The sequence below is a fragment of the Balaenoptera musculus genome, chromosome 6 (assembly GCF_009873245.2).
Source record: "Balaenoptera musculus isolate JJ_BM4_2016_0621 chromosome 6, mBalMus1.pri.v3, whole genome shotgun sequence".
Taxonomy (NCBI): Eukaryota; Metazoa; Chordata; class Mammalia; order Artiodactyla; family Balaenopteridae; genus Balaenoptera; species Balaenoptera musculus.
Genome location: NC_045790.1, coordinates 60,721,799 through 60,748,990, shown reverse-complemented (window position 1 = coordinate 60,748,990; position 27,192 = coordinate 60,721,799). Strand labels below are relative to the sequence as shown.

Sequence of the window (27,192 nt, the reverse complement as noted above, 5' to 3'; positions counted from 1 at the left end):
TTTGAAACATGGTCTTGCACTTCTCTTCTCCCATTGATACAAATGGAAGTTTTTAATAATGTGATGCCAACAAGGTCATACCTATAGTTCTTTTCTCATTGTTCTTAAATGGCATTTTATTTAATTTTTTATGACTAAATAATAGTAATGGTGTTTTTATAGTTTCACTCTTGAATTCTAACTGATTTTTAAGGTAGTTTTGCTTCCTTTTCTCCTTTTACTATTATTTATAATATGAAGCACAGTCATGAAATTTAATTAGTTTGAAAAAGATTAATTTTCATTGATTTTATGATGTTGTATACTTGTTAAATAATTTAGTTTTTGTTTAGGTTTGCATTACGAATTTTAAGTTTGTTCATATCTATGTGGTTCTTAGGATATTATCAGTTTTTTTTTTTATCTTCATTCTTTGGTAAACTTTCAATTTTCTGGCAATGGTTTCTATTAATGTTGATTGGATTGAAGGGTACAATAGCACACTTTAGATTCCTGGAGTGTGGATTACACCCTTTAATGCTCTCATTTTTAAGTGAAAGCAAGATACAGTGTAGTTTTAGGGTTACATTATTGGGGGAGAGAATCCCATTTAATGCTTATCTATTGGTATCAATACTTTTTAAAAAGAATTTGGAATGAAATCTCCTTCATAAGAGACTTGTTTTAAAATGGCTCCATAAATTCTACCTGTTTTTAATATCAACTGCTCTTAATTACAGGATTTACAGTTATATTGTGATTTTCCTGATATTATTGATGTCAGTATTAAACAAGCAAACCAAGAAGGCTCAAATGAAAGCAGAATTGTAACTATTCATAAGCAAGATGGTAAAAGTCTAGTAAGTTTGCTTTATCATTAAATAATGGTTATGTTTTACAGTTGTCAGAAATAAGTATTTCAGAATCTTAATACCAAAGTTACTTTCTTGTAGGGATTTTGATTATAGTTTTAAATAGAGCTATAAACAAACAACAATTTAGTAAGCTTTTTGATTACATCTAGCTTTTTGTATCACTACCAACACTATCTTCCCGTAGAGTGTCTTGTATGTTAATGTATTTTTCAGTCATTTTCATAATTAGCAAAAGCACCAGTTACCTCCTGCCCTTTCCTCCCCCACCCCCAGCCCCAGTTGTGCTAGTTCCCTGTTGTAATGCTCATTCCTCACTACAGTCGACCCTCTGTATCTGCGGGTTCCATATCCATAGATTCAACCAATCGCAGATTGAAAATATTCAGGAAAAAAAATTCCAGAAAGTTCCAAAAAGCAAAACTTGAATTTACTACGTGCGGGCAACTATTTACATAGCATTTTCATATAGCATTTACATTGTATTAGGTATTATAAGTAATCTAGAGATGATTTAAAGTATATGGGAGGCTGTACGTAGGTTTTATGCAGATAATACGTCATTTTATATAAGAGACTTGAGGATCCACGGATTTTGGTATCTGTGGAGGGAGAGATAGATACGGAGGGATGGAGCGACAACTGTATAATCTTTTTTTACCAATAGAGATGTACGTAATTATAGTCATACCACCTCTTTATATAACAAAATGTAAACCAATCCCAGGTGATCCCTACCCGAACTGTGAGACATGTTTAATTCTAAAAGATTAACCCCTTCTCTTTTTTAAAATAGCTTCAGAGGGAATTCCCTGGCAGTCCAGTGGTTAGGACTCTGTGTTTCCACTGCAGGGGGCATGGGTTCGATCCCTGGTTGGGGAACTAAGATCCCCCATGCTGCATGGCATGGCCAAAAAAAAATAATAATAAAATAAAACAAAATAGCTTCAGACAGCCCACTTAACTTTAATTGAAAGGGAAGAAATGAATTCCTTTATAGTCTGCTCTTAAATTGCTTATTTTTCTGGCTCTGTTTTCTTTTTAACTCAGATATTTCTTGTACTTCAGGCTTAAACGTAATATTAATGTTATTTGTTTATTTAACTTAAGTATCTATATGACTTACCTACCAGGCCATTTCAGGGTTATATGACCAAAATTATAAAACTTGCAACTCACTTTAGTCAGCATGCCTTCCTTTTCTTAGGTATTAATCCTTTGTTGTACAGGTTTGCAGTTCGCCAAATCTTTTAACATTGTTTATGGTATCTTTTATAGTACCTATTTTTATGGCCTATTTGTGTTAGCTAGATACCTTTTATAGTTCAGATACCTCACACAGTTCTCTTCTTATTATAATTTTTGATATAAGTCCATACTCTGTGTTCTCATTGTGACTAAATATTGCTGAGCCAAGCATTATACCGTGATCACATTTCCATTCTTGTACATACAACTTTCTGTTTTTCTGGGAGTTGATCATTCCTTCAACTTTTTTCAGTATTTCTAATTAATACCAACTTTTATATCAGATTAGATAGATTTATAATTAAGATGACTAGCACATTTGTCTAATAGGTGTATTGGAAAATACAATAAAATTATAGGTGTAGAGTGAACTATAACTAGAAAGGCATGATAGACTCATATTTGAGAGGGTCTTAAATATCAGACGCAAGAATTTGTAATTCACATTGGGTAATTGGGAGCCATAAAAGACATTTGAGCAATTTAGAAGAAAACTACTTTAGAAGAATTATCTAACAGCATGGAGTGAAAATAATTTTCTTCTTTTCTTTTCTCCTCTTAGGAAATTGAACTTAGGTCATTAAAAGAAGCTTTGTCTTTTGTGTCGTTAATTGATGGATATTATAGGTTAACTGCAGATGCACATCATTATCTTTGTAAAGAAGTAGCACCTCCAATGGTGCTTGAAAATATACAAAGCAACTGTCATGGCCCAATTTCGTGAGTAATACAGACTTTAAAAGTAAATTTTTTTAAAAGTAAATGAGGTATTTACATAGAAGATTTTACACAACAGAATGATATACATAGGTTTAGGAAGTTTAGGAAAGAAATATTAATCTGACTGAACTTGTTTTTCTTTTAATGAAAGCCTATTTCCAATCAGATTACATAATAATTAGAATTATTTAGAATATAACTTACCATCTGTATCTCAATCTATAATACTAACTTGCTGTATAAGTTTGATATTTAGTTCCCTAGGTGTGTTTAATTAACTCGTCAGTGTTAATTTTTTTTAAAACCCTCCAATTTATGTTTCATTAATTTGGAAATACTGCAGAGGAGCCACAGTGAAAAATTTGATAATCATCATTATTTTTGGATAATCCATCTCCTTCCACTGAAAGCTTTGAACACAAAATGTATATGATGTCCATATTTCTAGACTAGTTCTGTGCAGTATGTTCCACAGTGGTGAAAATGAAAATGTTCTATATCTGTGCTCTTTAATAATTGCTGCTAGCCACATGCGGCTATTTAGTATTTTAAATGTGGCTAGTGCAACTAAGGAACTGAATTTTAAATTTAATTTTAATAACTTTACATTTACAGTTGACCCTTGAACAACACAAGATGTTAATCCTCATATAACTTATAGTCCATCCTCTGTGTCAGTGGTTCCTCTGCATCCTTGGATTCAAACAACCACAGACTGTGCAGTACTGTAGTATTTACTATTGAAAAATATCTGCGAATAAGTGGACCCTCGCAGTTCAAACCCACGTTGTTTAAGGGTCAACTGTAAATAGCTTCATGTGGCTACTAGCTACCGTGTTGACACACACAGTTGTAAACCTTTATTTTAACACTGGATAAAGCCAGCTATCATGCACAACATCTCTTTACCCCAAGTCCTAGTTATCTTTCAGCCAGGATGTGCTTTATGATTGGCACCGGGTCTGAAGGACTTGAACAGAAGAAACAATCTGGGATTTTGAGCATATGTTTTTTACCTGAACCTCTCCTTAACTATTTGAGAAGTCATGTCCTGACTGGTATTTAAGACTGATTTGGCCTATACCTAAATGTCTGTTTAAGAAGTACGGTTGATATGAAAAAGTTGCACTACTTGAACATTCTATAATTTACATAGTCAGTATTTTTAAAACTCCTACCATTCATTCATTCATTCATTCATTATCCATCCATCCATTCTTTCATTTATTTGTATAACATGTACTGAGTACCTAATATGCACCAGGCACTGGTTTAGGTATGAGAAATACAGTGATAAGTGAAACAGAGATAATTCTTGCTTTCATGTAGATTACATTTCTTTCAAGATGTGCAGCTTCAGTTAAACATGTAACAAATTTTAAAAATTAGTAGTCTTTGTTGCTTGCCATGGGTCTTCTATTAGACGTTGGTATTATATTAAATATTAAAGATGCACAAATTTTTATATTAGCAATTGCTGTGGTAGAAGAACATAAGTGTTTTATGACATATTGTTTTTATAGTTAAAGGAATGTAATTTATGAGAGTATGGTTTTTAAAAATACTAATTTGAAATCAGAATGGCAGAATTCATATGATGAATTGTTCTTTGTGATTTTGTATGTCTTATAATACCCTTTGTTTTAAAGCAATATAATTGCCACCTTGAATCGGTTTGAACTTATTGCAGAATAGCTTGGTACTAGTTAATATTTTTCCTTGTAAGATTATTGACAAAATATAAAATAGAGGAGACTTCTAAAAATTCTGAGAGTTTTAGATTTGACTATTTCGATTTTTAGATGACATTTTGGTCATTATGTCATGGTTCTTGCTACAGTATCATTCAAGATTACTTCTTTAACCTTTAGAATGGATTTTGCCATCAGTAAACTGAAGAAAGCCGGTAATCAGACTGGACTCTATGTACTTCGATGCAGTCCTAAGGACTTTAATAAATATTTTCTGACTTTTGCTGTTGAGGTTAGTATGTCACAACTAATTAATGGGTAACATCTTTATTTAGAGCATATAATTTCCCTTTTGTAATATCTACCATATTTCCTTTTTAATACTCGAATGATAGCTTTGGATATGATAACTAGCAATTAAGTAAACTTAATTTACCCCTCAGCTATTCTTCATAACAAGATTATATTTCTAGGATTTATATTAAAAATTATTTTTAGTATCTTACTATCTTTTGGAATTTATTTGTTTTTTTTGATGTTTGGGTGTTACCAGTGTGGTCAGTTTTCATCAAAGTCTCTGAAGTCTCTTTTTTCACAAAAATGCATATCTTTACCAAACATGTAGAACTAAATAAATCAGAAGTAAACTTTCCTTTTACAGGTAATGGTTGTAGGATTAGAGTGAAATAGGGTAATAACAAGAAAGAGACATTATTGTACTTTAACTAGTGGGTTTTCCAATATTAAGAATAATGATCTACAATGTATGTTTTAAGTGTAAAACCTGCAAGGAAATCTCACTGTTAATACAGAATCATTTTGGATCTCAGCTAAGATTGTGTACTATCCAAAATTATCTAAAAAGATACTATCACTTATAAGGCAGTTTCATGGTATAAATCTTGAGAACTTTGTAGCTGCTTGCAAAATTTATCTTTTTAAAATTAAAGAATGTAAGGATTGTGTTATTATTTTAATTTTATATAAAGCATCATCTTATATTTAGCATATGTAAAGTGGATCAATTGTCCATAAATACAATACATAAGTAGGTTGCTCCATGACTTTAATGTTGTAAATACTGATATTCTATCCTAATTTCACAATATCTTTACTGGTCATATATTGACAGTCTATTATATTCAATTATCTAATCAAAATGCATATATTTTTATATTTACCCCGTATTTGCCCAGCATAATATGAGGGCTAAATATCAGGGAGTCTATGGCATAACCCTACTTCAAGAAATTTATCTTTTGGAAAAACAAAAATAAAGTATAACAAAAAAATACTAAATCGAGCATTGTTTATTACCCAGTATATCCAGTGTAAGCAAATATAGACAATAAGAGAAGGGATTGCAATTATTAAGAAAGGTCCTTTGGAGTAGGAAGCACTTGAGACTGACTGGAGATAATGAGTCGATTTTATAAAAATGATTCTAAGTCGGTTGAATATGTTTATAAGAAGCAGTTCAAAAAATAGATGGTTGAGCAAGTTCATAATAGAGCACATAAGACAAACATTGAAAAACTGAAAAATATTAAAATTGCCATATTAGACATAATTAACAAATACAGTAGAGGCACAATAGGTAGTCACCTTTGCTTATGGAATGGGGTCAGAGTTAGGGAGGACTTCACAGAAAAAGTGGAAATTGAACTGAGTTTTAAGGATTGAATAAAAAGTACATTGCTCAAAAGGAAAGGATGTACATTCTGTAGAGAGATAGCACGTACAGTTATCAAGGCATGAAACGGCATGGCATTTGCTTGAAAATTTTTTAGTCACCTAATGTAGCTAGAGCATGGGTTGTATGTTGAGTGGCAGGAGTTTGAGTTAGGGATGGAGGCAGAAGCCAGCTCATGGAAGGCTTTATATGCTAAAATAGTTTTAGACTTTATTATGTAAATGGTGGAAAGCTGTTAAGGATGGTATTATTATTGTTTATTATTATTGCTTTCTTCCTTGCCTTTCAATAAAATAATTCTTAAGCCATTTCTGTAGGCTAGGCAGTTGTAATTAGATGCCTTTTTGAGGAACCAAACACCTCTCTCACCTTATGCTGGTATTCATGGTTCAAATGTCTAAATGTTCTTTTGGTTGTTTTGTGATATCATTTTTGTCACAGTAATCACTACTATGTCCGTTGTGATTTTTCCTTCCCTCTCTTTATAATTAAACGTACATAGAGAGAAAACGTCATTGAATATAAGCACTGTTTGATTACAAAAAATGAGAATGGAGAATACAACCTCAGTGGTACTAAGAAGAACTTCAGTAATCTTAAAGATCTTTTGAATTGCTACCAGATGGAAACTGTTCGCTCAGATAGTATAATTTTCCAGTTCACTAAATGCTGTCCCCCAAAGCCGAAAGGTAAAATAGATTTCTAGTTATTTTTAAAATATTGGCCATGGATGGTGTATATGGTGGTAGGTATTTTCAGCATGTTGATTTCAAAAGAAATAGGAAAGAAGAAGCTTCAAAAACAAATTAATTTTTTCCTGATATGTTGTACAGGCATCGTCTAATAGAATTGTTCAGTTTGGTTTGTGTTTTCTAGAAGTGACTTAAAGTTTTGTAATTCTAAAATGTACTTAAAAAAATAATAATTTCATGGTATCAATAAGTCACTTATTTATTGAACTGAAAGACCTCAGTACCAAATTCTCATATGTTATTCTAAGTAAAACTTTCAGATTCTTTTAGAATTTTAATTTCTTTTAAAATTATCTTTTAAAATAAAAATAGTAAACGTTGGAAATCCCTTGAAATAACAGGCATATTAAAATTATTATTAAAATTCCTGAAAAATTATACTAGTTAAGGAAGGGATTATAATTTTGAATATATAAAATAACTGTTTAGAGTACATCAAAGTTCAATGAATAAACTCCTAAAATAATTTTCTGTGAAAAAAAAAAAGAACAATAAGAGGCTGTTAAGAACACATTTTATTTTATCCCTTTGGAGCAATTTATATCCTCAGTGTGTTTTGATTTTATATATATATTCTTTTTTTTTCATTATTCTGTCGTTTTTTTTAAACAGATAAATCAAACCTTCTAGTCTTCAGAACCAATGGTATTTCTGATGTACCAACCTCACCAACATTACAGAGGCATAATAATGTGAACCAAATGGTGTTCCACAAAATCAGAAATGAAGATTTGATATTTGTAAGTCATTAGATGCTGATTATTGTCTTTTTGTCTTTTTAAAACAACAACTGTTTTCTTCATTTTCTACCCCACGTTATATTCATATGACATTTGGAGCTGTTTTATTATAACCTATGTTATAAAACTTTTATAGCAGTTCACATATTTTTATTTCTTGTGAAAATGTGATACTGAACTTAAGTTAATTATTTTAAGAATGGAATTGTATTCTCTTTTCAGGAATTAAAAAAAAATTTAATAAATTAAAAATTAAAAGTCTTCCTCTAAAAACGTATCTTAATTCTCAAGTTCTCAAGAAAGTAAGGAAAGTTCAAAGAATGTACTGAAAACAAGTAGTACATAAGAGCTGATGTTTGGCCACAGAACATTTTGGGGGATCAGGATTACCAGGACCCTCACGTAAATACGTCCTCAGTGAAAAATATATGGATTGTGAAAAATTCACCCGCTGGCAAAAAGAGAAGAGTGTTGTCTGTTTTAGTTGAGCTCTTAGTTATGAAAAAGTCTGTCCTGAGAATTTGTAATTATAAAGTTTTGAGTTTGGGTTTCTTTATATCACCTGCATGGTTTGAGAAACCCTAAGCCAATAAATTAAATTAAAATAACAAGTGGTACTCCCCTAGTAACACCCTGTGGTGGTTGACAGAGAAAATATAAAATCTTTTTGGAAGAATATACTCTTAACCTAGGCCACCCAAGATTCCCACAGATAAAATGACTCCAAACATGAGCTTTTTATTGAAAATTTTAAAACATACGGAGAAATAATCCCGGATTAAGCAAGAGTCAGAAGACCGAAAAATATCAAATTATACTCCAAGAGCTTCATATAACAGACTTTTCAGATAGAGATTATAAAATACATATATATATATATATATATATATATATGTTTAAAAATTAAAAAGGATTTGAAAACATGGGAAAAACCAAGACATTATCAAAACAGCCCAAAAAGACTTGGGGGTGGGGGGAAGTATAGAAATGAAAAATATACTCATTGACATTAAAAAAATGAACAAATTAAAAAGCAGATTACTCATAGTTGAAGAGAGAACTAGTGAATTGAAAGATAGATCTGAAAATTATTCAAAGGCAGCAGAACGGAAGAAAGAAATGGAAATTATGAAACAGAACTTAAGGGACATGGAGAGTAGAATGAGAAAAACCAACTGATGTCTGAGATCCTTAAGGAGACAATAGATAGAATTATCCAGAATTATAAAGATATGAATCCTTATGTGAGTAACAAGAAGCAGAGAGTTGCCAGGTAACCTGACTAACATGACAAAACTAATAATAATAGACTGCAGGCAGCCCTGCTTCAGAGTGCAGACTTTCAACAGTTATTCTGTAAGGATATGCAAGAAGTACTAGTGGATTTTTTAAGACTGTTTGTCATTGAACATATTTCCTAATTCCCACTTCTTTCTCCATCTTTATTCATTCTTTCTTTCCATTTTTTCTGTAAAGCATGAAAGCCTTGGCCAAGGAACTTTTACCAAAATTTTTAAAGGTGTAAGAAGAGAAGTAGGAGACTATGGTCAACTGCATGAAACAGAAGTTCTTTTAAAAGTTCTGGATAAAGCACATAGAAACTATTCAGAGGTTTGTATATTCCTTTTATAGTTCATGTAGTTTATGATATTTAAAGATATGCTCTCATATGTACACAACACATTCATGTATGCAGCTTTTCAAAATTGTAATTTTTAAAAGTATATATATCAAGGACCTTTCTGAGGATGTATTCTGGTGAGTCTAAAAAAATATGGAATTTTTTCATAATAACTAATTTCCAAACTAAATATTAAGCATTGTGTTATGTGTATTATTACATCTTTGCATATACTAAAGCAGTGGTTTTTGAATTTGGCTCCCCAGAGCTTCATGGGTTCCACAGGTTTCCTCTATAATTTCATCTACTTAAAAAAAGTTTGAAAGGCAGTGTACGTGAGGAACACTCCAGGTGAAATGTTGTACCTCTGGGCATCATCCAAAGATGCTAGCCAGCAGAAACCCAGCTGCCAGTTGCCAAAGTCCTTAGTATAGTAAGATATCACCAAACATGATGTAACAAACATTTATGATACTTAAAATGTCTTAAAGGATGTTAGTAGAAGATAATGTGAAACATAGAAGCTGAAGAGTTGTTCTAATCCAGAACACCACAGTGTTGGTGATTGTGATCTTCAACAGCCATACCCAGAAGTTCTAGGCAAAGTTTAGTTGAGTTAGAGTGATGTTAATACCATGCCAGTCTCCTGACATAGTTGTTACAGTATTTTATCTGCACAGCGATCATTCTTAATTCTTTAGGAAGTGTTACTTGAAGCTCCCATCCATTTACTGCAGTCCCACATCACTGTCTTTGGTGTCTGTCTCTGTTCGTACCTCTGTTCTCTGTTCTAGGTGCTATGGGTCTAAGCCTGTTAATCTTGCATCATTCATGTTGCCCTGTACCACTGTTGCTCTTTCACATTGCTGTCTGCTTGAACCAAGCTTACTCAAGGTTTTCCTGAGAATGAACTCTAACATCAAGGTTGATGGCAGTTGTAAGTCCATCTGAAGGGACCAGAGCACATTGTAACCTTATCTATAGTCCTGCTAAGAATAGGAGAAAGTGCATTCCTCTTATGGCAGAGAGAATCTTTCTGAACTATGAATGCTTTTAGACACAAAAAATAATTCTTTTGCATCTTTTGTATATTTTTCTTTTCCTTAGTCTTTCTTTGAAGCAGCAAGCATGATGAGCCAGCTTTCTCACAAACATCTGGTTTTAAATTATGGAGTATGTGTCTGTGGAGAGGAGAGTAAGTAAAACGACTGGCTTCCTTATGTTAATGTTATGCCTTTCTCAGAACATCCATTTTTATTTATATAGAAAATTCAATTTCAGGATCATAGATATCAATATAAACTATAATTTAACAGGAATTAAATATTGTTGAAACCAAAAACACTATGGAACTGTTCAGTTATATCTTCTTAAAAAGGAAACCAATGAATGAAATTAAAATGCAGTAAACAGTTTAATATGACTTATGTTATAGAGTATTATAGTAAACAAAAACAACCTTTTCTGTTAACCATAGCAATACAGATTATGGCTGGTTCAACATAACATTGTAATAACTGGCCATTTCAGTACAGATCTCTGAAATTATTAAGACAAAGCATATAAATGTTAGATTGAATTGTAATGGAACTGACTGAAATGATTGGATATTGATATAGATATAATTTATGGCTAAATTTAAACTGTTCATAAAAACTCTCAAAAGTTTACATTCAGAAATTACTTATGTAATTAATTTCCCATTAGTAATGTAGATTAAATATGCATCCATACTTATATAACATTTTTTCACGTTTTTGAAAATTGATAGTCTTTTCCGAGGCAGTGGTTTTCAAATCTGTTCTGTAGAGGTATCTCAGGGGACTGATGAAATGGGACTAAATCTAAATGCAGAGTGGAGAGTTCTGCCCCTCACCACCAACTAGAGTGGTTCTGTATTTCTCTTTTTTATTTATTGATATTTCCCGTAATTTTTCATTTAGGGAAAAAAAGAATATACTTCTTTACAAAGTTTGAAAACAATGTTTTAGAGCAAATAATCCCAGATCTTACATTTGCTTTTATACTTATTTCATTGATCTGTGATACTTTTTCTTCACATTAAAAATATCTGAATTTAGGAAGCGTGATATAATTGATGGCATTTCATAATTTAATTGGCAACTTTTAAAATTTTATGACACATAATAATGGGACATATGACAGTCAGTGGTATCTCTGAAATACAGTAGGTCTTACATGCCACATAAAAAAGTTTTACTAAGCTCTTGCTCATTGTAACGCTTAGATCTTTTTTTTGACACTTGCCCTGATGTAAATTTCCCTGCAGTCAGTTCTTTATGATTGACATGTTGATTGCTCTCCAAATTAACTATAGGCAGCAAAACTTTCGTAACATTTGTTTTAGTTACCCAGCAAGGTCCAAAGGTAATTTTGTCACCAAAGGTTGTTGTATATCATATGAAAACTAATTTTAATATTAGATGAAGCAGAATCACAATTTGGGATTCAATCTACATACATCTACATATTATTATACATAATGTACAATTATATATAATATTGTGTTTATATTTAGTTGTTTAGACTTTACCTCTTGCTGTTGTGAATAAACTAAAACCCCAAAATACATTTTATATAGCTGTTAACCTTTCTTTAAATTAGTGAATTTTACGTAGTTTAATCTGTTTACCTATAATAATATCACATATAACTCTAAATATAATTATATAAGTTTAAAATTATATTTTACTGTATTGTACTTGAGCCTTATTACTGTCATTATATTTTAATGCAGATATTCTGGTTCAGGAGTTTGTAAAATTTGGATCACTAGATATATATCTGAAAAAGAATAAAAATTCTATAAATATATTATGGAAACTTGAAGTGGCTAAACAGCTGGCATGGGCCATGCATTTTCTAGTAAGTAATTAGTATATTCTTTTGTCAACTTACTGTTTTAGATTATGAAGCAATGTGAAAGGATCTTGACCTGGGACCAAGAAATAAATCTGTAAATGGATGTTGAGTCATTTAAAAAAATCTGTGTTAGTTGATGAAAGGGATTATTTTAGGCATATATTTATGTGAAATCAATTTTGAAAGAAATAGTTTTGTCATCCCATCAATCTCTTAGAACTGCTGATGGACAGTCTGTAGTTTGTGTATCTTGGCTTCAGAGAATTTAACCAAAAATTATCAAAAAAATGTGCTAGCTATGAATAGCAAAAAACCCCTGCAGAAGATACCTTGTTATGGTATTTGTGGGTAATTGGACATTATGCCCATTGAGAAAGCAGTTTTGCCAGAGAAGCAGAATACCAGAGGGCCAGCTAGTGATCAGATCCTTAAGAATGCACCTACCAAACAGAAACAGTATTTCTTGCTGTTAACTACCACCTACAAATATATACTATTTAAAATCTCATCTTAATAAAGTGAACTGGCATTAAGTAGTTTTAAAAAGTATTCGTGGGACTTCCCTGGTGGCGCAGTGGTTGAGAACCCGCCTGCCATTGCAGGGAACACGGGTTCGATCCCTGGTCCAGGAAGATCCCACATGCCCCACGGAGCAACTAAGCCCGTGCCACACAACTACTGAGCCTGCGCTCTAGAGCCCGTGAGCCACAACTACTGAGCCCACGTGCCACAACTACTGAAGCCTGTGCGCCTAGAGCCTGTGCTCCGCAACAAGAGAAGTCACCGCAATGAGAAGCCCACTCACTGTGGTGAAGAGTATCCCCCGCTTGCCTCAACTAGAGAAAAGCCTGCACGCAGCAACGAAGACCAACGCAGCCAAAAATAAATAATAAATTAATTAATTTTTTAAAAAAGTACTCATTTCTTCATGGGAATAGAGCATTGTTTCACTTAAAATGTAAAACACGAAGCACGGTGATGCCATAAAATTTCTTTATTTTCTCAAAGTGCGCCTCCAATTAATGTTTATTAATACTGTTTTTTTATTTTTATTTTTTAAATCCATTTTGGGGTCTTGGACATATTAAGTGCTCAAATTATTTGTGGATTAATATTTGAATGTATATGCATTTAACTTTAATAGGAAGAAAAAACCCTTATTCATGGGAATGTGTGCACCAAAAATATTCTTCTTATCAGAGAAGAAGACAGGAAGACAGGAAATCCTCCTTTCATCAAACTTAGTGATCCTGGCATTAGTATTACAGTTTTGCCAAAGGACAGTAAGTTCTACAGGGATCAAATTTAACTTTATTAAATAAGCTTTGCTTGGAAAGAGGCATAAAGATCAGGCTGTTAATTTTTCTCAAATTCTATTTTATTGACATGTTCTTGATTAATAATAGAATTTAGTTACCATTTTTAGCAATCTAAATTAAGTTATAGTTACATCCTAGTCTCTGTTTCTCCTTTCTTATAAGCATGTTTCTATGTACTGTAAGATGATTTTTTTAAAAGTGTTAATCCCTAATTATATATGGAATATCGGATTTTATCCAGTTTTATTGTGAAATTTTTAAATATTATTTGAGCCACAAGTAAATTTTTCTAAATTTTTCTTCCCTTTTGTCACTAAATAAAAATTTGAGAAGATATACTATCTAGTTTGAATTTTTTATTTAGTTTAATTATTCAGCTAATTATGACTTCTTAAAACTTTTGTGTTGATAACCTTCTCCTTAACACAATTAATTAAAGTAAAAATTTCAGTCAGATAGTTGAGAGGCATTTTTTTGATCCAAATAGTGTTGTAATTATATTTCATTACATTAGCTGATTTCTCTAATTGAATGTCTAAACTTAGAATCCAAATTTATCAACTTTTGTACACTGATGCATGGTTTCCTATTTCAACCAATAGTACTTAAACTTGATGCCTTTATATGAAGTGAAGACAGAGACTGTAGGGCAGAAAATGTTACAGGATCTTAGATCTGATACTCAGGGGGATTTTACCCTTTGGAATGGGATGTGAAGAAAGAGAATATATATTCATATGGTGAAGGAGAAAGGACTCTGTACTCTTAAATCTCTTAATTATGCAGCAAAAATTATTAATTTTTATTAACATATATAAGAATTGTTTAATTGTGGGAACTCTTTAACCATTCTTTGTTCCTATCATTTGAAAGTTCTGCAGGAGAGAATACCATGGGTACCACCTGAATGCATTGAAAATCCTAAAAATCTAAATTTGGCAACAGACAAATGGAGTTTTGGTACCACTTTGTGGGAAATCTGCAGTGGAGGAGATAAGCCCCTGAGTGCTTTGGATTCTCAAAGAGTAAGTTCATGTAAACTGTGAAGTTGGAATTACCTTGTGATCCCTGATATTTCTTGCACATGATTTGATATTCTTTAGCCCATTTTATGTTAAAAAGGTTGATATGGCATTTATAATTTATTATCAACATGTGGTTCTTTAATTATAGAAACTACAGTTTTATGAAAATAGGCACCAGCTTCCTGCACCAAAGTGGACAGAATTAGCAAATCTTATTAATAATTGTATGGATTACGAACCAGATTTTAGGCCTTCTTTCAGAGCCATCATACGAGATCTTAATAGTTTGTTTACTCCAGGTACGTATTGATGGAGCAATCTTAATGAGTCTCCAGCTATCTTTCTATCTTTGTTATATTTAATAAATCCTTACTAATTTTGTAATTTTGGAAAGTTCCCTGATATCTTTTAGACCCTCTTAATTTCTTATGTTCATTTGACTTTTCCTACTTTATACATTTTCTGGTCTCATTGATTGTGAAGTATTTCCATTTTTAAAAAAGGCTTTTTCCCTTTTAATAACCTCATTTTAGTTTGCCAGTTAATGAGTAGTAAACTGTAGAAATTTATTTGACTTATTTGACTTTTTAAAAACAATTCTTTGTTTTTTTTAACTAGTTCTCATATATTCTATAATTGATTAATTTTGTAAACATGAAGTAGATTTGTTTTTGTTTGTCCTCTCCTCCTTTAAAATACATAGCTAAATATACATTTGTCTGACCTATAAGTATTTCCTGTTCCAATACTATTTGCTGTTCTCGTCACAAAAATCGGCATATAATCTTACTTTATAACTATTAAAACTACCTATTTTGGAAAGTATTCATTTATCCTTTGCAAAAATCTTTACTGAAAACTTGTTAGATTATGGGTTATAATTCAAGGCTTCCATTAACATAATCAAAACTATTAGAGTTGCCCTGTATCTATTTGTATTTAGTATTTCTAACTCATTCTGATTATTTTGGTCAGCTTGAATATGTATTATTTTAACCTAGAGAATGGATTTGCCAGGTTATGGTAGAAATATTCTTTATTTCTCCAGATTACGAACTATTAACAGAAAATGACATGTTACCTAATATGAGAATAGGTGCCCTAGGGTTTTCTGGTGCTTTTGAAGACCGAGACCCTACACAATTTGAAGAGAGACACTTGAAATTTCTACAGCAACTTGGCAAGGTAAGATGTCAGAAGATTGTTAAATAGTTGAAATATAATCGTAAAACATTTTATTTAGGGAAAAAAAGGCTTAAGAGATTCTCTAACGTTCACTTTCCACAAAATTTTAAAGACTGTTTGTATAACCAACAAGGATCTACTCTATACCACAGGGAACTCTGCTCAATATTATGTAACAACCTAAATGGGAAAATAATTTGAAAAAGAACAGATACATGTATATGTATAACTGAATCACTTTGCTCTACACCTGAAACTAACAAACATTGTTAATCAACTATACTCCAATATAAAATAAAAAGTTAAAAAAAAAGTGCTTGTAGAAAAAAGGTTTAGTTGTCAGATGTTGAAGAAATGCTGTGTTAAATAAACAGCTGTCTTTACTGAAGAACTTCTCAGAACCTTTAACATGTACTGTGCATTGAACATTTTCAAGAGATGGATAAATTAGACAGTGTTTTCCCCAATTAATTTGACCATGAGACTCTTTCTTGGTAGAGGCCGCTTTAGTTATGAGATACGGAAAGGAACAATTAATTAAGCCTTTCCACCCATGTCCTTTTTCAGTCATCTCAGAGAGAAATAATTAATCTGCTTGTTCAGAGTCTAGATGTTGACTGGACCATGTTTACTAGCAGACAGTCTCTTCTTGCTGAAAGGTCACACAGTCATGCATAGCCTACATATTTTAAGTAAGACCAAGAAAACCTTAGTTCTTAGCAGGTCCAGTCATAGTGGTAAAGCCCTCTTTCTTCCTCTAAGCTTGCTAGTATAGGATGCTGTACCATGTGGCTTTATGAACTGGATTTTGGCTTGGATATATCATGAAGGCCTCACTTAGGTATTGAATCTGAACTAAATGTTCTGATCCAGCTTTACCAGAGCTAAACATTGGGGGTTATATATGTATTGGCTTAGTTATATTAATACTTTGCTGTCATTCCTGGTTTGTAAAATAGCCTCAGGAATGTTTCAAAGCATGTAACAATGACAAAAAAAAAGTATGTATTTGAGTGTATTAGTTATCTATTGCTGTGCAACAAATTACCCTAAAACGTAACAGCTGAAAACAAAAAAGCATTTATTATCACATAGGTTAGGCGAGTCAGGAATCTGGGAGTAACTTAGCTGGGTGGTTCTAGCTCAAGGTCTCTCACTAGACTATAATCAAGGTGTCAGCCAGGTCTTGCAGTCTCCTCTGAAGGCTGACTAGGGGAAGACTTACTTCCAAGCTTACCTCATGGCTATTGACAAGGCCTCAGAATATCTGCTTCCAAGCTCACTTACACGGGCCTCTCCACAGGCTGCCTCACAACATGTGAGCTGAGAGCAAATACCCAAGATCGAAGCCATTGTCTTTTTATATCCTAATCTCAGAAGTGGCATCTTATCACTCCTGCCATATTCTGTTCATTAAAAATGAGTTAATAAATCCAGCCTACACTCAAGGGGAGGGGATTTTAAAAGAGCTTGAATGTCAGAATGTAGAGAACATTGGGAGATAATCACAGAAGCTGCCAACCACACAGGCTGACCTTGGCTTAAACAGCAGACATTTATTTCTCATAATTCTAGAGGCTGAAAAGTCTAAGATCAAGGTTCCGGTAGGGTTCAGTTTCTGGTGAGGGCTCTTTTCTTGGCTTGCACATGACCACCTCCTCACTGTGTCCTCATATGGCAGAGAGAACTGGTGTCTCTTCCTCTTCTTATAAAGGCACCAGCCCTATTGGATGAAGGCCTCACCCTTATGACCTTATTTAATCTTTATCACCTCTTCACAGGCCCTATCTCCAAATACACTCACATTCGGGGTTAGGGCTTTATCATATGAATTTGGGGGGATGGGCATGGACATTCAGTCTGTAACAGACCCTATTCCATATAGCTCACTGACAGTGACATGAAAGGCTATATTGTGAAGAAGAAAAGTTCTTCCTGGGAGTTAGTGATAGAAATTTAGGAATTCCCTGGCATGTCCCTTGGCTTATCTTAAAAATTAATGTTTATGATTTGTTTAAATGCTTTTTTGAAGTTTTTATATTTCAGCCTGTAATTCCTTTTAAAGAAATTAAGTATTTAAGTTTACTACTCACCTATTGAAATATTATCTCCTTTTCTTGTTCTGAAAGTTGTTTAATGTGAGTTTCGAGATACATCTTCTAGCTGCTGAAAATTGCCTGTATAATCAGAATTTATTAGTACTTTTTCTAGAAAACTTGAGATTTCTATCTTAATGTGATGTATTGTTTAGGGTAATTTTGGGAGTGTGGAGATGTGCCGGTATGACCCTCTACAAGACAACACTGGAGAGGTGGTGGCTGTGAAGAAGCTCCAGCACAGTACTGAAGAGCACCTCAGAGACTTTGAAAGGGAAATTGAAATCCTTAAATCCTTGCAACATGACAACATTGTAAAGTACAAGGGAGTGTGCTACAGTGCTGGTATGTTGCCCATTGATGCCTTTTTTGAATTCAGGGTATGTTTTTGACATCCTGGGTAGTATTGTAGAAACATACAATGCCTCAAGATCTGGACTTAAAATATTCCAGTGCCCAGAGAAAGAAGCATTCTGTATGACTGGAGATTGTACTTGGTGTTGGTGGGCTGTAACTACAGGAAGTCCTTGACTACTTGGTTGATCATTCTCTTCACTGAGAATGGTGGTTACCATTCTTGCTTAAACTTACCAAGGGAATGTCATTTTTAAAGAAAAATTTTCTGTGAAAATATTATTTTTTTAAATTAGATGCTTTTATTTCAGTATAGATGAAGAGAAAGGAAGTTTTCTCATCAGCTTATTTTGGTTTGCATAAAGGGTTACAGAAGATTAAAACATAACTATTTTTAAAACTTCCATTCAAATCTTTTTGATTCAAAAAGTCATTGTTCTTAACTACTACATCACCTTTAATTTTATAATCAGGTTTTGTCATCTTAAACTCAGATTTTTTTTTTTTAATAATAACTCCAGGACTTCCCTGATGGCGCAGTGGTTGAGAATCCACCTGCCAGTGCAGGGGACATGGGTTCGATACCTGGTCCAGGATGATCCCACATGCTGCAGAGTAACTAAACCCGTTCACCACAACTACTGAGCCTGTGCTCTAGAGTCCGTGAGCCACAACTACTGAGCCCGCGTGCCACAACTACTGAAGCCCACACGCCTAAAGCCCGTGTTGCACACGCAACAAGAGAAGCCACCGCAGTGAGAAGCCCATGCACTGCAAAGAAGAGTAGCCCCCGCTCGCTGCAACTAGAGAAAGCCCGCATGCAGCAATGAAGACCCAACACAGCCAAAAAAAAACCCCAAAAACGCCAGCCATGCTTTATTACTATTATTATTATTATTATTATTTTTAGGTTGCACTGGGTGTTAGTTGCAGCTCCAGGGCTCCTTAGTTGTGGCACGCAGGCTCCTTAGTTGTGGCATGCTAACTCTTAGTTGCAGCATGTATATGGGATCTAGTTCCCTGACCAGGGGTCAAACCCAGGCCCCCTGCATTGGGAGTGTGGAATCTTATCTAGTGCACCACAAGGGAAGTCCCTTAGACTCAGATTTTATATATCTTTAAGTCATTTTTATACAGTTGTTTTCTAATAGTTCATCAGTAAAATATAGCAGAGTAAAACGTTATGTTCTCATTTGTGTGTTAATAGGCCGGCGTAATCTAAGATTAATTATGGAATATTTACCATATGGAAGTTTACGAGACTATCTCCAAAAACATAAAGAACGGATAGATCATAAAAAACTTCTTCAGTACACATCTCAGATATGCAAGGTACCTAATATCCTGGCTGTTTGTTGTAGATGAAGAGAATATGTTGAAGTAATTATTAAGAAGTCCTCTAGAGTTTTTCTTAGATAATTAAGGGAGTAGAAAGATACAAGACTATTTAAATTGTTTATGTTTATAAAGCTAGCTGAAAGAAAAATGTTATTTTATTCATAGGGTATGGAGTATCTTGGTACAAAAAGGTATATCCACAGGGATCTGGCAACAAGGAATATATTGGTGGAGAATGAAAACAGAGTTAAAATAGGAGATTTTGGCTTAACCAAAGTCTTGCCACAAGGCAAAGAATACTACAAAGTGAAAGAACCTGGTGAAAGTCCCATATTCTGGTGAGTATATTTTAGTACAGTAAAATGAAGTTTTGGAGCACAAACTTCAAACTTTAACTATTAATAGTTTGTCATTTATATATTTATAGTAATAATCAGTGAAGTTATTTCCTATGTTTTCCTCTGGGAATTTTACGATTTTAGGTCATACATTCAAGTCTTTAATCTATTTTGAGTTAATTTTTGTATGTGGTGTAAAATAGTGGTCTAATTTCATTCTTTTGCACGTGTCTGTCCAGTTTTCCCAACACCATTTATTGAAGAGACTGTCCTTTCTCCATTGTATGTTCTTTGCTCCTTTATTATAATTTAATTGCCCATATATGTATGGATTTACTTCTGGGCTCTCAGTTCTGTTTGGTTGATCTGGGTGTCTGTTTTTATGCCAGTACCAACCTGTTTCGATCACTGTGGCTTTGTAGCATATCTTGAAATCAGGGAGCATGCTACCTCCAGCTTTGTTCTTCTTTCTTAAGGTTGTTCCCTTTCTCAAGGGATCTTTTTTAGTTTCATACAAATTTTAGAATTTGTTCTAGTTCTGTGAAATATGTCATTGGAATTTTGATGAGAATTGCATTAAATCTGTAGATTGCTTTGGGTAGTATGGACTTTTTTTTTTTTTTTTTTTTTTAGAAAGATGAGTTTCCACCTCATCCTGTCAAGTTTTTCGAGATCTTTTTTTTTTTAATTTTATTTATTTATTTATTTATTTATTTATTTATTTATTTATTTATGGCTGTGTTGGGTCTTCGTTTCTGTGTGAGGGCTTTCTCTAGTTGCGGCAAGTGGGGGCCACTCTTCATCGCGGTGCACAGGCCTCTCACCGTCGCGGCCTCTCTTGTTGCGGGGCACAGGCTCCAGATGCGCAGGCTCAGCAATTGTGGCTCACCGGCCTAGTCGCTCTGCGGCATGTGGGATCTTCCCGGACCAGGGCTCGAACCCGTGTCCCCTGCATTGGCAAGCACATTCTCAACCACTGTGCCACCAGGGAAGCCCAGTATGGACATTTTAACAATATTAATTCTTCCAATCCATGAGCATGGACTGTCTTCCCATTTAATTGTGCCTTCTTCGATTTCTTTTATCAGTGTCTTAAACACTTTTCACTCTACAGGTCATTCACCTCCTTGGTTGAATTTATTCTTAGGTATTTTATTCTTTTTGATACAGTGGTAAATGGGATCGCTTTAATTTCTCTTTCTGTTAGTTTGCTATTAGTGTATAGAAATGTCACTGGCTTGTGTATATCGATTTTTTTTTTTTGTATCCTGTGACTTTACTGAATTTATTAGTTCTAACAGTTGTTTTTTTTTTTTTTTTTTGTGGAGTCTTTAGGGTTTTCTCTATATAGTATAATGTCATCTGCAAATAGTGACAGTTTTACTTCCTCCTTTCCAATTTAGATGCCTTTTCTTTCTTTTTCTTGCTTAATTGCTGTGACTAGAATTTCCAATACTGTGTTGAATAAAAGTGGTGAGAGTGGGCATTCTTGTCTTGTTCCTGATCTTAAAGGAAAGGCTTTCAGGTTTTTATTGTTGAGTATTGATGTTATGATGTTAACTGTGGGTTTGTCATATATGGCCTTTATTATGTTGAGGTAGGTTCCCTCTATACCCACTTTGTTGAGAGTTTTTATCATAAATGGATGTTAGAATTTTATCAGCTGCTTTTTCTGCATCTATTGAGACAGTCGTATGGTATTTATCCTTCATTTTGTTCATGCAGATATTGAACCATCCTTACAGCCCTGGAACAAATCCCACTTGATCATGGGATATGATCGTTTTGATGTATTGTTGAATTCAGTTTGCTAATATTTTGTTGAGGATTTTTGCATCTCTGTTCATCCAGGTATTGGCCTGTAATTTTATTTTGTGGTGTCCTTGTCTGGTTTTGGTATTAGGGTAATGTTGGCCTCATAACATGTTGAGATGTGTTCCCTCCTCTTCAGTTTTTTGGAAGAAATTTAGAGGGAAAAGTATTGAATCTTACTTGAATGTTTGGAAGAATTCATTAGTGAAGCTGTCTGTTTCCTGGACTTGCGTTTGTTGGGAGTTTTTGATTATTGACTCAGTCTCCTTACTATTCAGGAGTATTCAGGCTTTCTATTTCTGTTTCTTCACGATTCAGTCCTGGTAGATTATATGTTTCTAGGAATTTGTCTGTTCTTTCTAGGTTGTCCACTTTGTTGGCATATGATTGTTTGTAGTATTCTCTTATCATCCTTTGTATTTCTGTGGTATCAGTTGTGACTTGTCCTCTTTCGTTTCTAATTTTATTTATTTGAGCCCTCTCCTTTTTTTTCTTGGTTAGTCTAGCTAAAGGCTTCTTGATTTGTTTATCTTCTCAGAGAACCAGCTCTTGGTTTTATTGATCTGTTCTATTCTATTGTCTTTTTAGTCTCTATTTCTGCCCTCATCTTATTATTTCCTTCCTTCTACTACCTTTGGGCTTCGGTCTTTTTCTAGTTACTTTAGGTGCAAGTTCAGGTTATTTGAGACTTTCCTTGTTTCTTGAAGTAGGCCTGTATTGCTATGAACTTCCTTCCTAGAACCACTTTTGCTGCGTTCCATAGATTTTGGTGTGCTTTATTTTTGTTTTTATTTGTCTCTAGGTTTTTTTTCTATTTTCTCCTTTGATTTCTTCATTGACCCATTAGTTGTTTAGTCGCATGTTGTTTAATCTTCATGTTTTTGTGGTTTTCCAATTTTCTTATTGTGATTTCTAGTTTCATACCATTATGGCTGGAAAAGATGCTTGATGTGATTTCAGTCTTCTTGAATTACTGGGATATGTTTTGGGCTAACACGTGATCTATCCTGGAGAATGTTCCAGGTGCACCTTAGAAGAATGTGTATTCTGCTGCTTCTGGAGAGAGTATTCTGAACATATCTGTGAACTCCATCTCATCTAATGTGTCATTTAAGGCCAAATGTTTCCTTTTTGATTGATTTTTTTGTGAATGATCTATCCATTGCTGTAAGTGGGGTGTTAAAAATCCCCTACTATTATTATATTGCTTTAAATTTCTCCCTTTAGGGCCAATAATATTTGCTTTATATATTTTGGTGCTCCTACATAGTGTGCATATATATTTATAAATGTTTCATCTTCTTGCTGGATTGACCCCTTTATCATTGTATAGTGCCTTTCTTTGTCTTTTATTACAGTCTTTGTTTTAAAGTCTGTTTTATCTGCTGTGAGTATAGCTACACCAGCTTTCTTTTCATTAATTTTTCCTCACATCCAGTCTGTGTGTCTTTACTTCTGAAATAAATCTCTACTAGGCAAGCACATAGATGGGTCTTGGTTTTTGTTTTTTTTTTTTTATCTATTCAGCCACTATATGTCTTTATATTGGCTAATTTAGTCCATTTACATTTAAAGTAATTGATAGGTATGTACTTATTGCCATTTTGTTTATTGTTTTCTGGCTGTTTTTGTAGTTCCTCTCTGTTCCTTTCTTCTTTCTGTCTTCCCATGTGGTTTGCTGGATTTTTTTAGTATTATGTTTAGATTCCATTCTCATTTTCTTTTCTGTGTGTACTGTAAGATTTTTCTTTGTGGTTACTGTGGTGTTCACATACAACATTGTATGTATATAGCAGTGTCTTCTAAGTTGATAACAACTTAAAATGTAAAGCAAAGCTTTACATTTTTACTCTCCCCCCTGCCACATTTTATATTTTTGATGATGCGTTTTGCATATTCTTATTTTATGCTTCCCTTAAGTAATTACTGTAATTTGAGTTAACTTTACTACTTTTGTCTTCATACTTGCTTTATAAGTGACTGAGCCACTACCTTTACTATATGTTTTCCATTGAGATTTTTACTTTCATATATTTTCTTATTATTAATTAGTGCCATTTCTTTTTAGCCTAGAAAAGTCCCTTTAACACTTCTTGTAAGGCCAGTTTAGTGGTGATGAAATCCTTTAGCTTTTGCTTATTTGTAAAACTCTTCATCTCTTCTTCAATTCTTATTGATAATCTTGACTAGTAGAATTGGTAGAGAATTCTTGGTTGGAAATTTTTGCTCTCAGCATTTTGAATAGGGCATCCACTTCTTTCTGGCCAATAAAGTTTCTGCTGAAAAATCTGCTGATTTGGGGATTTTCCTTGTACTTAATAGGTAGTGTTTTGGGGGTTTGGGGGGCTTTTTGTATGTTCATTTTTGCTGCTTTTAAGATTCTTTATCCTTAACTTTTACCATCTTAATTGTAATGTGTCTTGGTATGGTTCTCTCTGGGTTCGTCTTATTTGGAACTTTCTGAAATTCTTAGACCCAGAATGTCTGCTTCCTTCCCCAGATTAGGGAAGTTTTCATCCATTATTTCTTCAAATTTTTCTGACCTTTTCTCTCTTTCTGTTTTCCTCTGGGACCCCTATAACGTGAATGCTGTTCTGCTTGATGTTGTTCCAGAAGTCCCTTATGGTATATTCACTTTTTTAAATTCTTTTTTCATTTTGCAACTGTATCTGGGTGATTTCTATTTGTTTCATCTTCCAGCTTGCTGATTCGTTCTTCTGCTTCATCAAGTCTTCTGTTGAAACCCTCAAGTGTATTTTTCAGTTTAGTTATAACTTCTATTTAGTACTTTCTTATATTTTCTACCTCTTTGTTGAAGTTCCTGCTGTGTTTATCCATTCTTCTTCTGAGTTCAATGAGCATTTATATGACCATTGCTTTGAACTCTTTGTTGAGTGAGTTGCTTAGCTCCATTTCATTAATGTCTTTTTCTTTGGTTTGGAACATATTCCTCTGCCTTCTCATGTTGCATAACTTTCTGTATTTGTCTAAATTCATTAGGTGAAACAGCTACCTCTTCCAGTCTTGTTCTTGTGTAGGAGATAATCCATAGGGCCCAGAAGCACCATCTCCCTGGCCACCAGACCCAGGCACTCACGGGTGTTCTTCATGTGGACTGTGCACACCTACAAGCTGTGGTGGGGCTGCTGCTATGATGCAGGATGTGTGGGATTTGGGGTGCTCACCTGCTGGTTGTAGTGAGCTGTTGCATAGTGTGGACTGGGTTTGGGGCACTTGCTCATCCCAGTTATGGTGCAGCTGCTGTGTGGGGAGGGTGGGGTATCATGTGTTTGTCCAGCCCAATTGTGGTGTGACATCTGCACTGGGTAGGCAGGGCACTCAAGGTGCTCGCTTTGGCTCAGTTGTGGTTCAGGGTGGGAGGAACACACCCACTGGTGCTAGGAGGCTAGAAGAAGGGCACCAGAAATAGTGCCCACTAGCTGTATCACCATTAAGTTAGAATGAGGTTGCAAAGATGTCATCTACCAGTGCTTTTGTCTCCAGAGAAAGTCCCGTTAGGTTCCTGCCTCTCTAGCAGCTGCTCTAAGATCAGTAAGTAGGTTTCCCTCACTTATGGTGTAGGTGTTTTCACACTGTTGCTTTTGTGCTGTTTCTCAGGGTAGATGGGTCTGTGTGAGCCCTTTAAGAGCGGGTTCTTTGTTCCATACAGTTACGTGGTTCTCCTGGACTTAATGCCCATTGATTTTCAAAAACAGATGTTTTAGAGGCTCGTGTTCCCAGTGCTGCACTAAAGGGTTGAGGTACGTGATTTGCAGTTCAATCCCTTTACTCCCTTTTTTTTTACTCCAAAAAGTTATATATTTTTGTGATCCTTCTGATTTGCTCCTGGGATGGGGTCCTGGGTGGGACCGTCTCTCTGCCTCTCCTGCCTGTTTCAATGAGTCTCTTTTATCTTTTGTTGTGGAGGTGCTGTTCATCTAGTTATCAGATACTTTTCAGAGGAAAGTTACTTCATGTGTAGCTGTAAATTTGATGTGTATGTGGGAGGAGGTGAGCTCAGGGTCTTCTTAGGCTGCCATCTTGAACCCCTTACACAGGAGAATGATTTATAATGGCATTGTGAATGTGTTTTAAAGAAGACTGCTTATGTTTTAGAGATGCATACTGGGATAGTTATGGTATGAAATATGGTTGAAATACTGTCATATCCAGAACTCATTTCATATAAATACTGTTGTGTGCATGTGGGGAGTAGTAGATTAAACAAGGTGGGCAATGAATTTAGCTAAGTGACAGGTACATGGTTGTTCATTGTTCTCTAATTTGTGTATGTTTGAAGTTTTTTATAATACTAAAAACATTTTAAAGGAATATTCTGATGATAATTATGAGCATTAGCATTATCTAATTATTTTTAGGGTATAAGTGAAACTAGAAAATAAGACTTATCTAAACTTGTCTGTCTTATTTTGGTCATGTCCCCAGTGATACATGAATTTCATTCTTTTTTTCCAGAATGAGAAATTAGAGGAGTTAAATGGAATTAACTAGCAATCCATAATGATTAGTTATATGGATCTCCAGTGATTTTGGCATACTTAGTGAATACAATTTAATAAATACTTATTAAGCACCTACTTATTAAGCACCTACTGTGTTCCAAACACCATACAAGGAAATTGGAATAAGAAGATAGGATGAGCATCAGAAAAAAAAGAACTGTGCCTTACAAGGAAGGCTGAACTAAATGGAAAAGTTTGATACAGCGTGGAAATTCAACTGACAGGTCCACTATCCATAATCCTTTACCTTTAAGGTCTCTTAGTTTAGGAAAAATCAAATGTGTAATCCAGTCATCGCAATGCAGTATGTAAGTGCAACAATGAAGAAGATGATGCGAAAACATTAGAGTGCAGTAATTCTGCTGAGGGTTTAAATTAATCAGAGAAAACCACAACTAAAAGATGACATTTCAACTATTGATTAATAGTTCACCAGATGGACAAGAGGAAGGGCATTCCATGAGGAGGATGACAAGGACAACAGGATAAGCAGGGTTGTAAGTGAATGATGTTACCACAGAACAAACGGAATAATACTGAGTTCTGTGTGCCATGTTAGTGAGTTCAGACATTATTCATTAGACAGTGTGCAGGTGGGATATTAGAGGCTTTATCCATGGGATAATGGTGAGACTCATATTTTAGGAAGATAGCTCTACTTTTGGTGGAGAACAGCAGTTCTCAAAGTTTGGGGACCTCTGGTACACCCTTTAGGGAGTTTGTGAGGTCAAAAGTATTTTTATAATAATACTAAGATGTTATACCCCTTTTTCACTCTCATTTTACACATACAATGGAATACTACTCAGCCTTAAAAAATAATGAAATTTTGCCATTTGCAGCAACATGGATGGACTTAGAGGGTATTGTGCTGAGTGAAATAAGTCAGAGAAAGACAAATACTGTATGATACCACTTATATGTAGAATCTAAAAAATACAACAAACTAGTAAATATAACAAAAAAAGAAGCAGACTCACAGATATAGAGAACAAACTAGTGG

At 34.1% G+C, this 27,192-nt stretch overlaps 1 protein-coding gene across 7 annotated transcripts in view; it reads left to right on the top strand.

Annotated features, from left to right (window-relative positions):
* Positions 1 to 27,192, top strand: part of JAK2 (Janus kinase 2) — a 221,382-nt gene that overhangs the window by 185,591 nt on the left and 8,599 nt on the right. For all 7 annotated transcript variants that reach the window (XR_005020220.1, XM_036854641.1, XM_036854640.1 and 4 more), the window contains 15 exons: positions 720 to 839; positions 2,662 to 2,819; positions 4,691 to 4,802; positions 6,706 to 6,892; positions 7,568 to 7,695; positions 9,172 to 9,306; positions 10,424 to 10,511; positions 12,075 to 12,202; positions 13,344 to 13,482; positions 14,392 to 14,543; positions 14,692 to 14,842; positions 15,592 to 15,728; positions 17,980 to 18,169; positions 19,386 to 19,510; positions 19,682 to 19,854. Coding sequence is in view for 6 of the 7 variants with exons in the window: in XM_036854641.1 (XP_036710536.1) it covers positions 720 to 839; positions 2,662 to 2,819; positions 4,691 to 4,802; positions 6,706 to 6,892; positions 7,568 to 7,695; positions 9,172 to 9,306; positions 10,424 to 10,511; positions 12,075 to 12,202; positions 13,344 to 13,482; positions 14,392 to 14,543; positions 14,692 to 14,842; positions 15,592 to 15,728; positions 17,980 to 18,169; positions 19,386 to 19,510; positions 19,682 to 19,854 (2,123 nt within the window). In the remaining variant the exon portion in view is untranslated. The remainder of the gene's footprint in view (positions 1 to 719; positions 840 to 2,661; positions 2,820 to 4,690; positions 4,803 to 6,705; positions 6,893 to 7,567; positions 7,696 to 9,171; positions 9,307 to 10,423; positions 10,512 to 12,074; positions 12,203 to 13,343; positions 13,483 to 14,391; positions 14,544 to 14,691; positions 14,843 to 15,591; positions 15,729 to 17,979; positions 18,170 to 19,385; positions 19,511 to 19,681; positions 19,855 to 27,192) is intronic.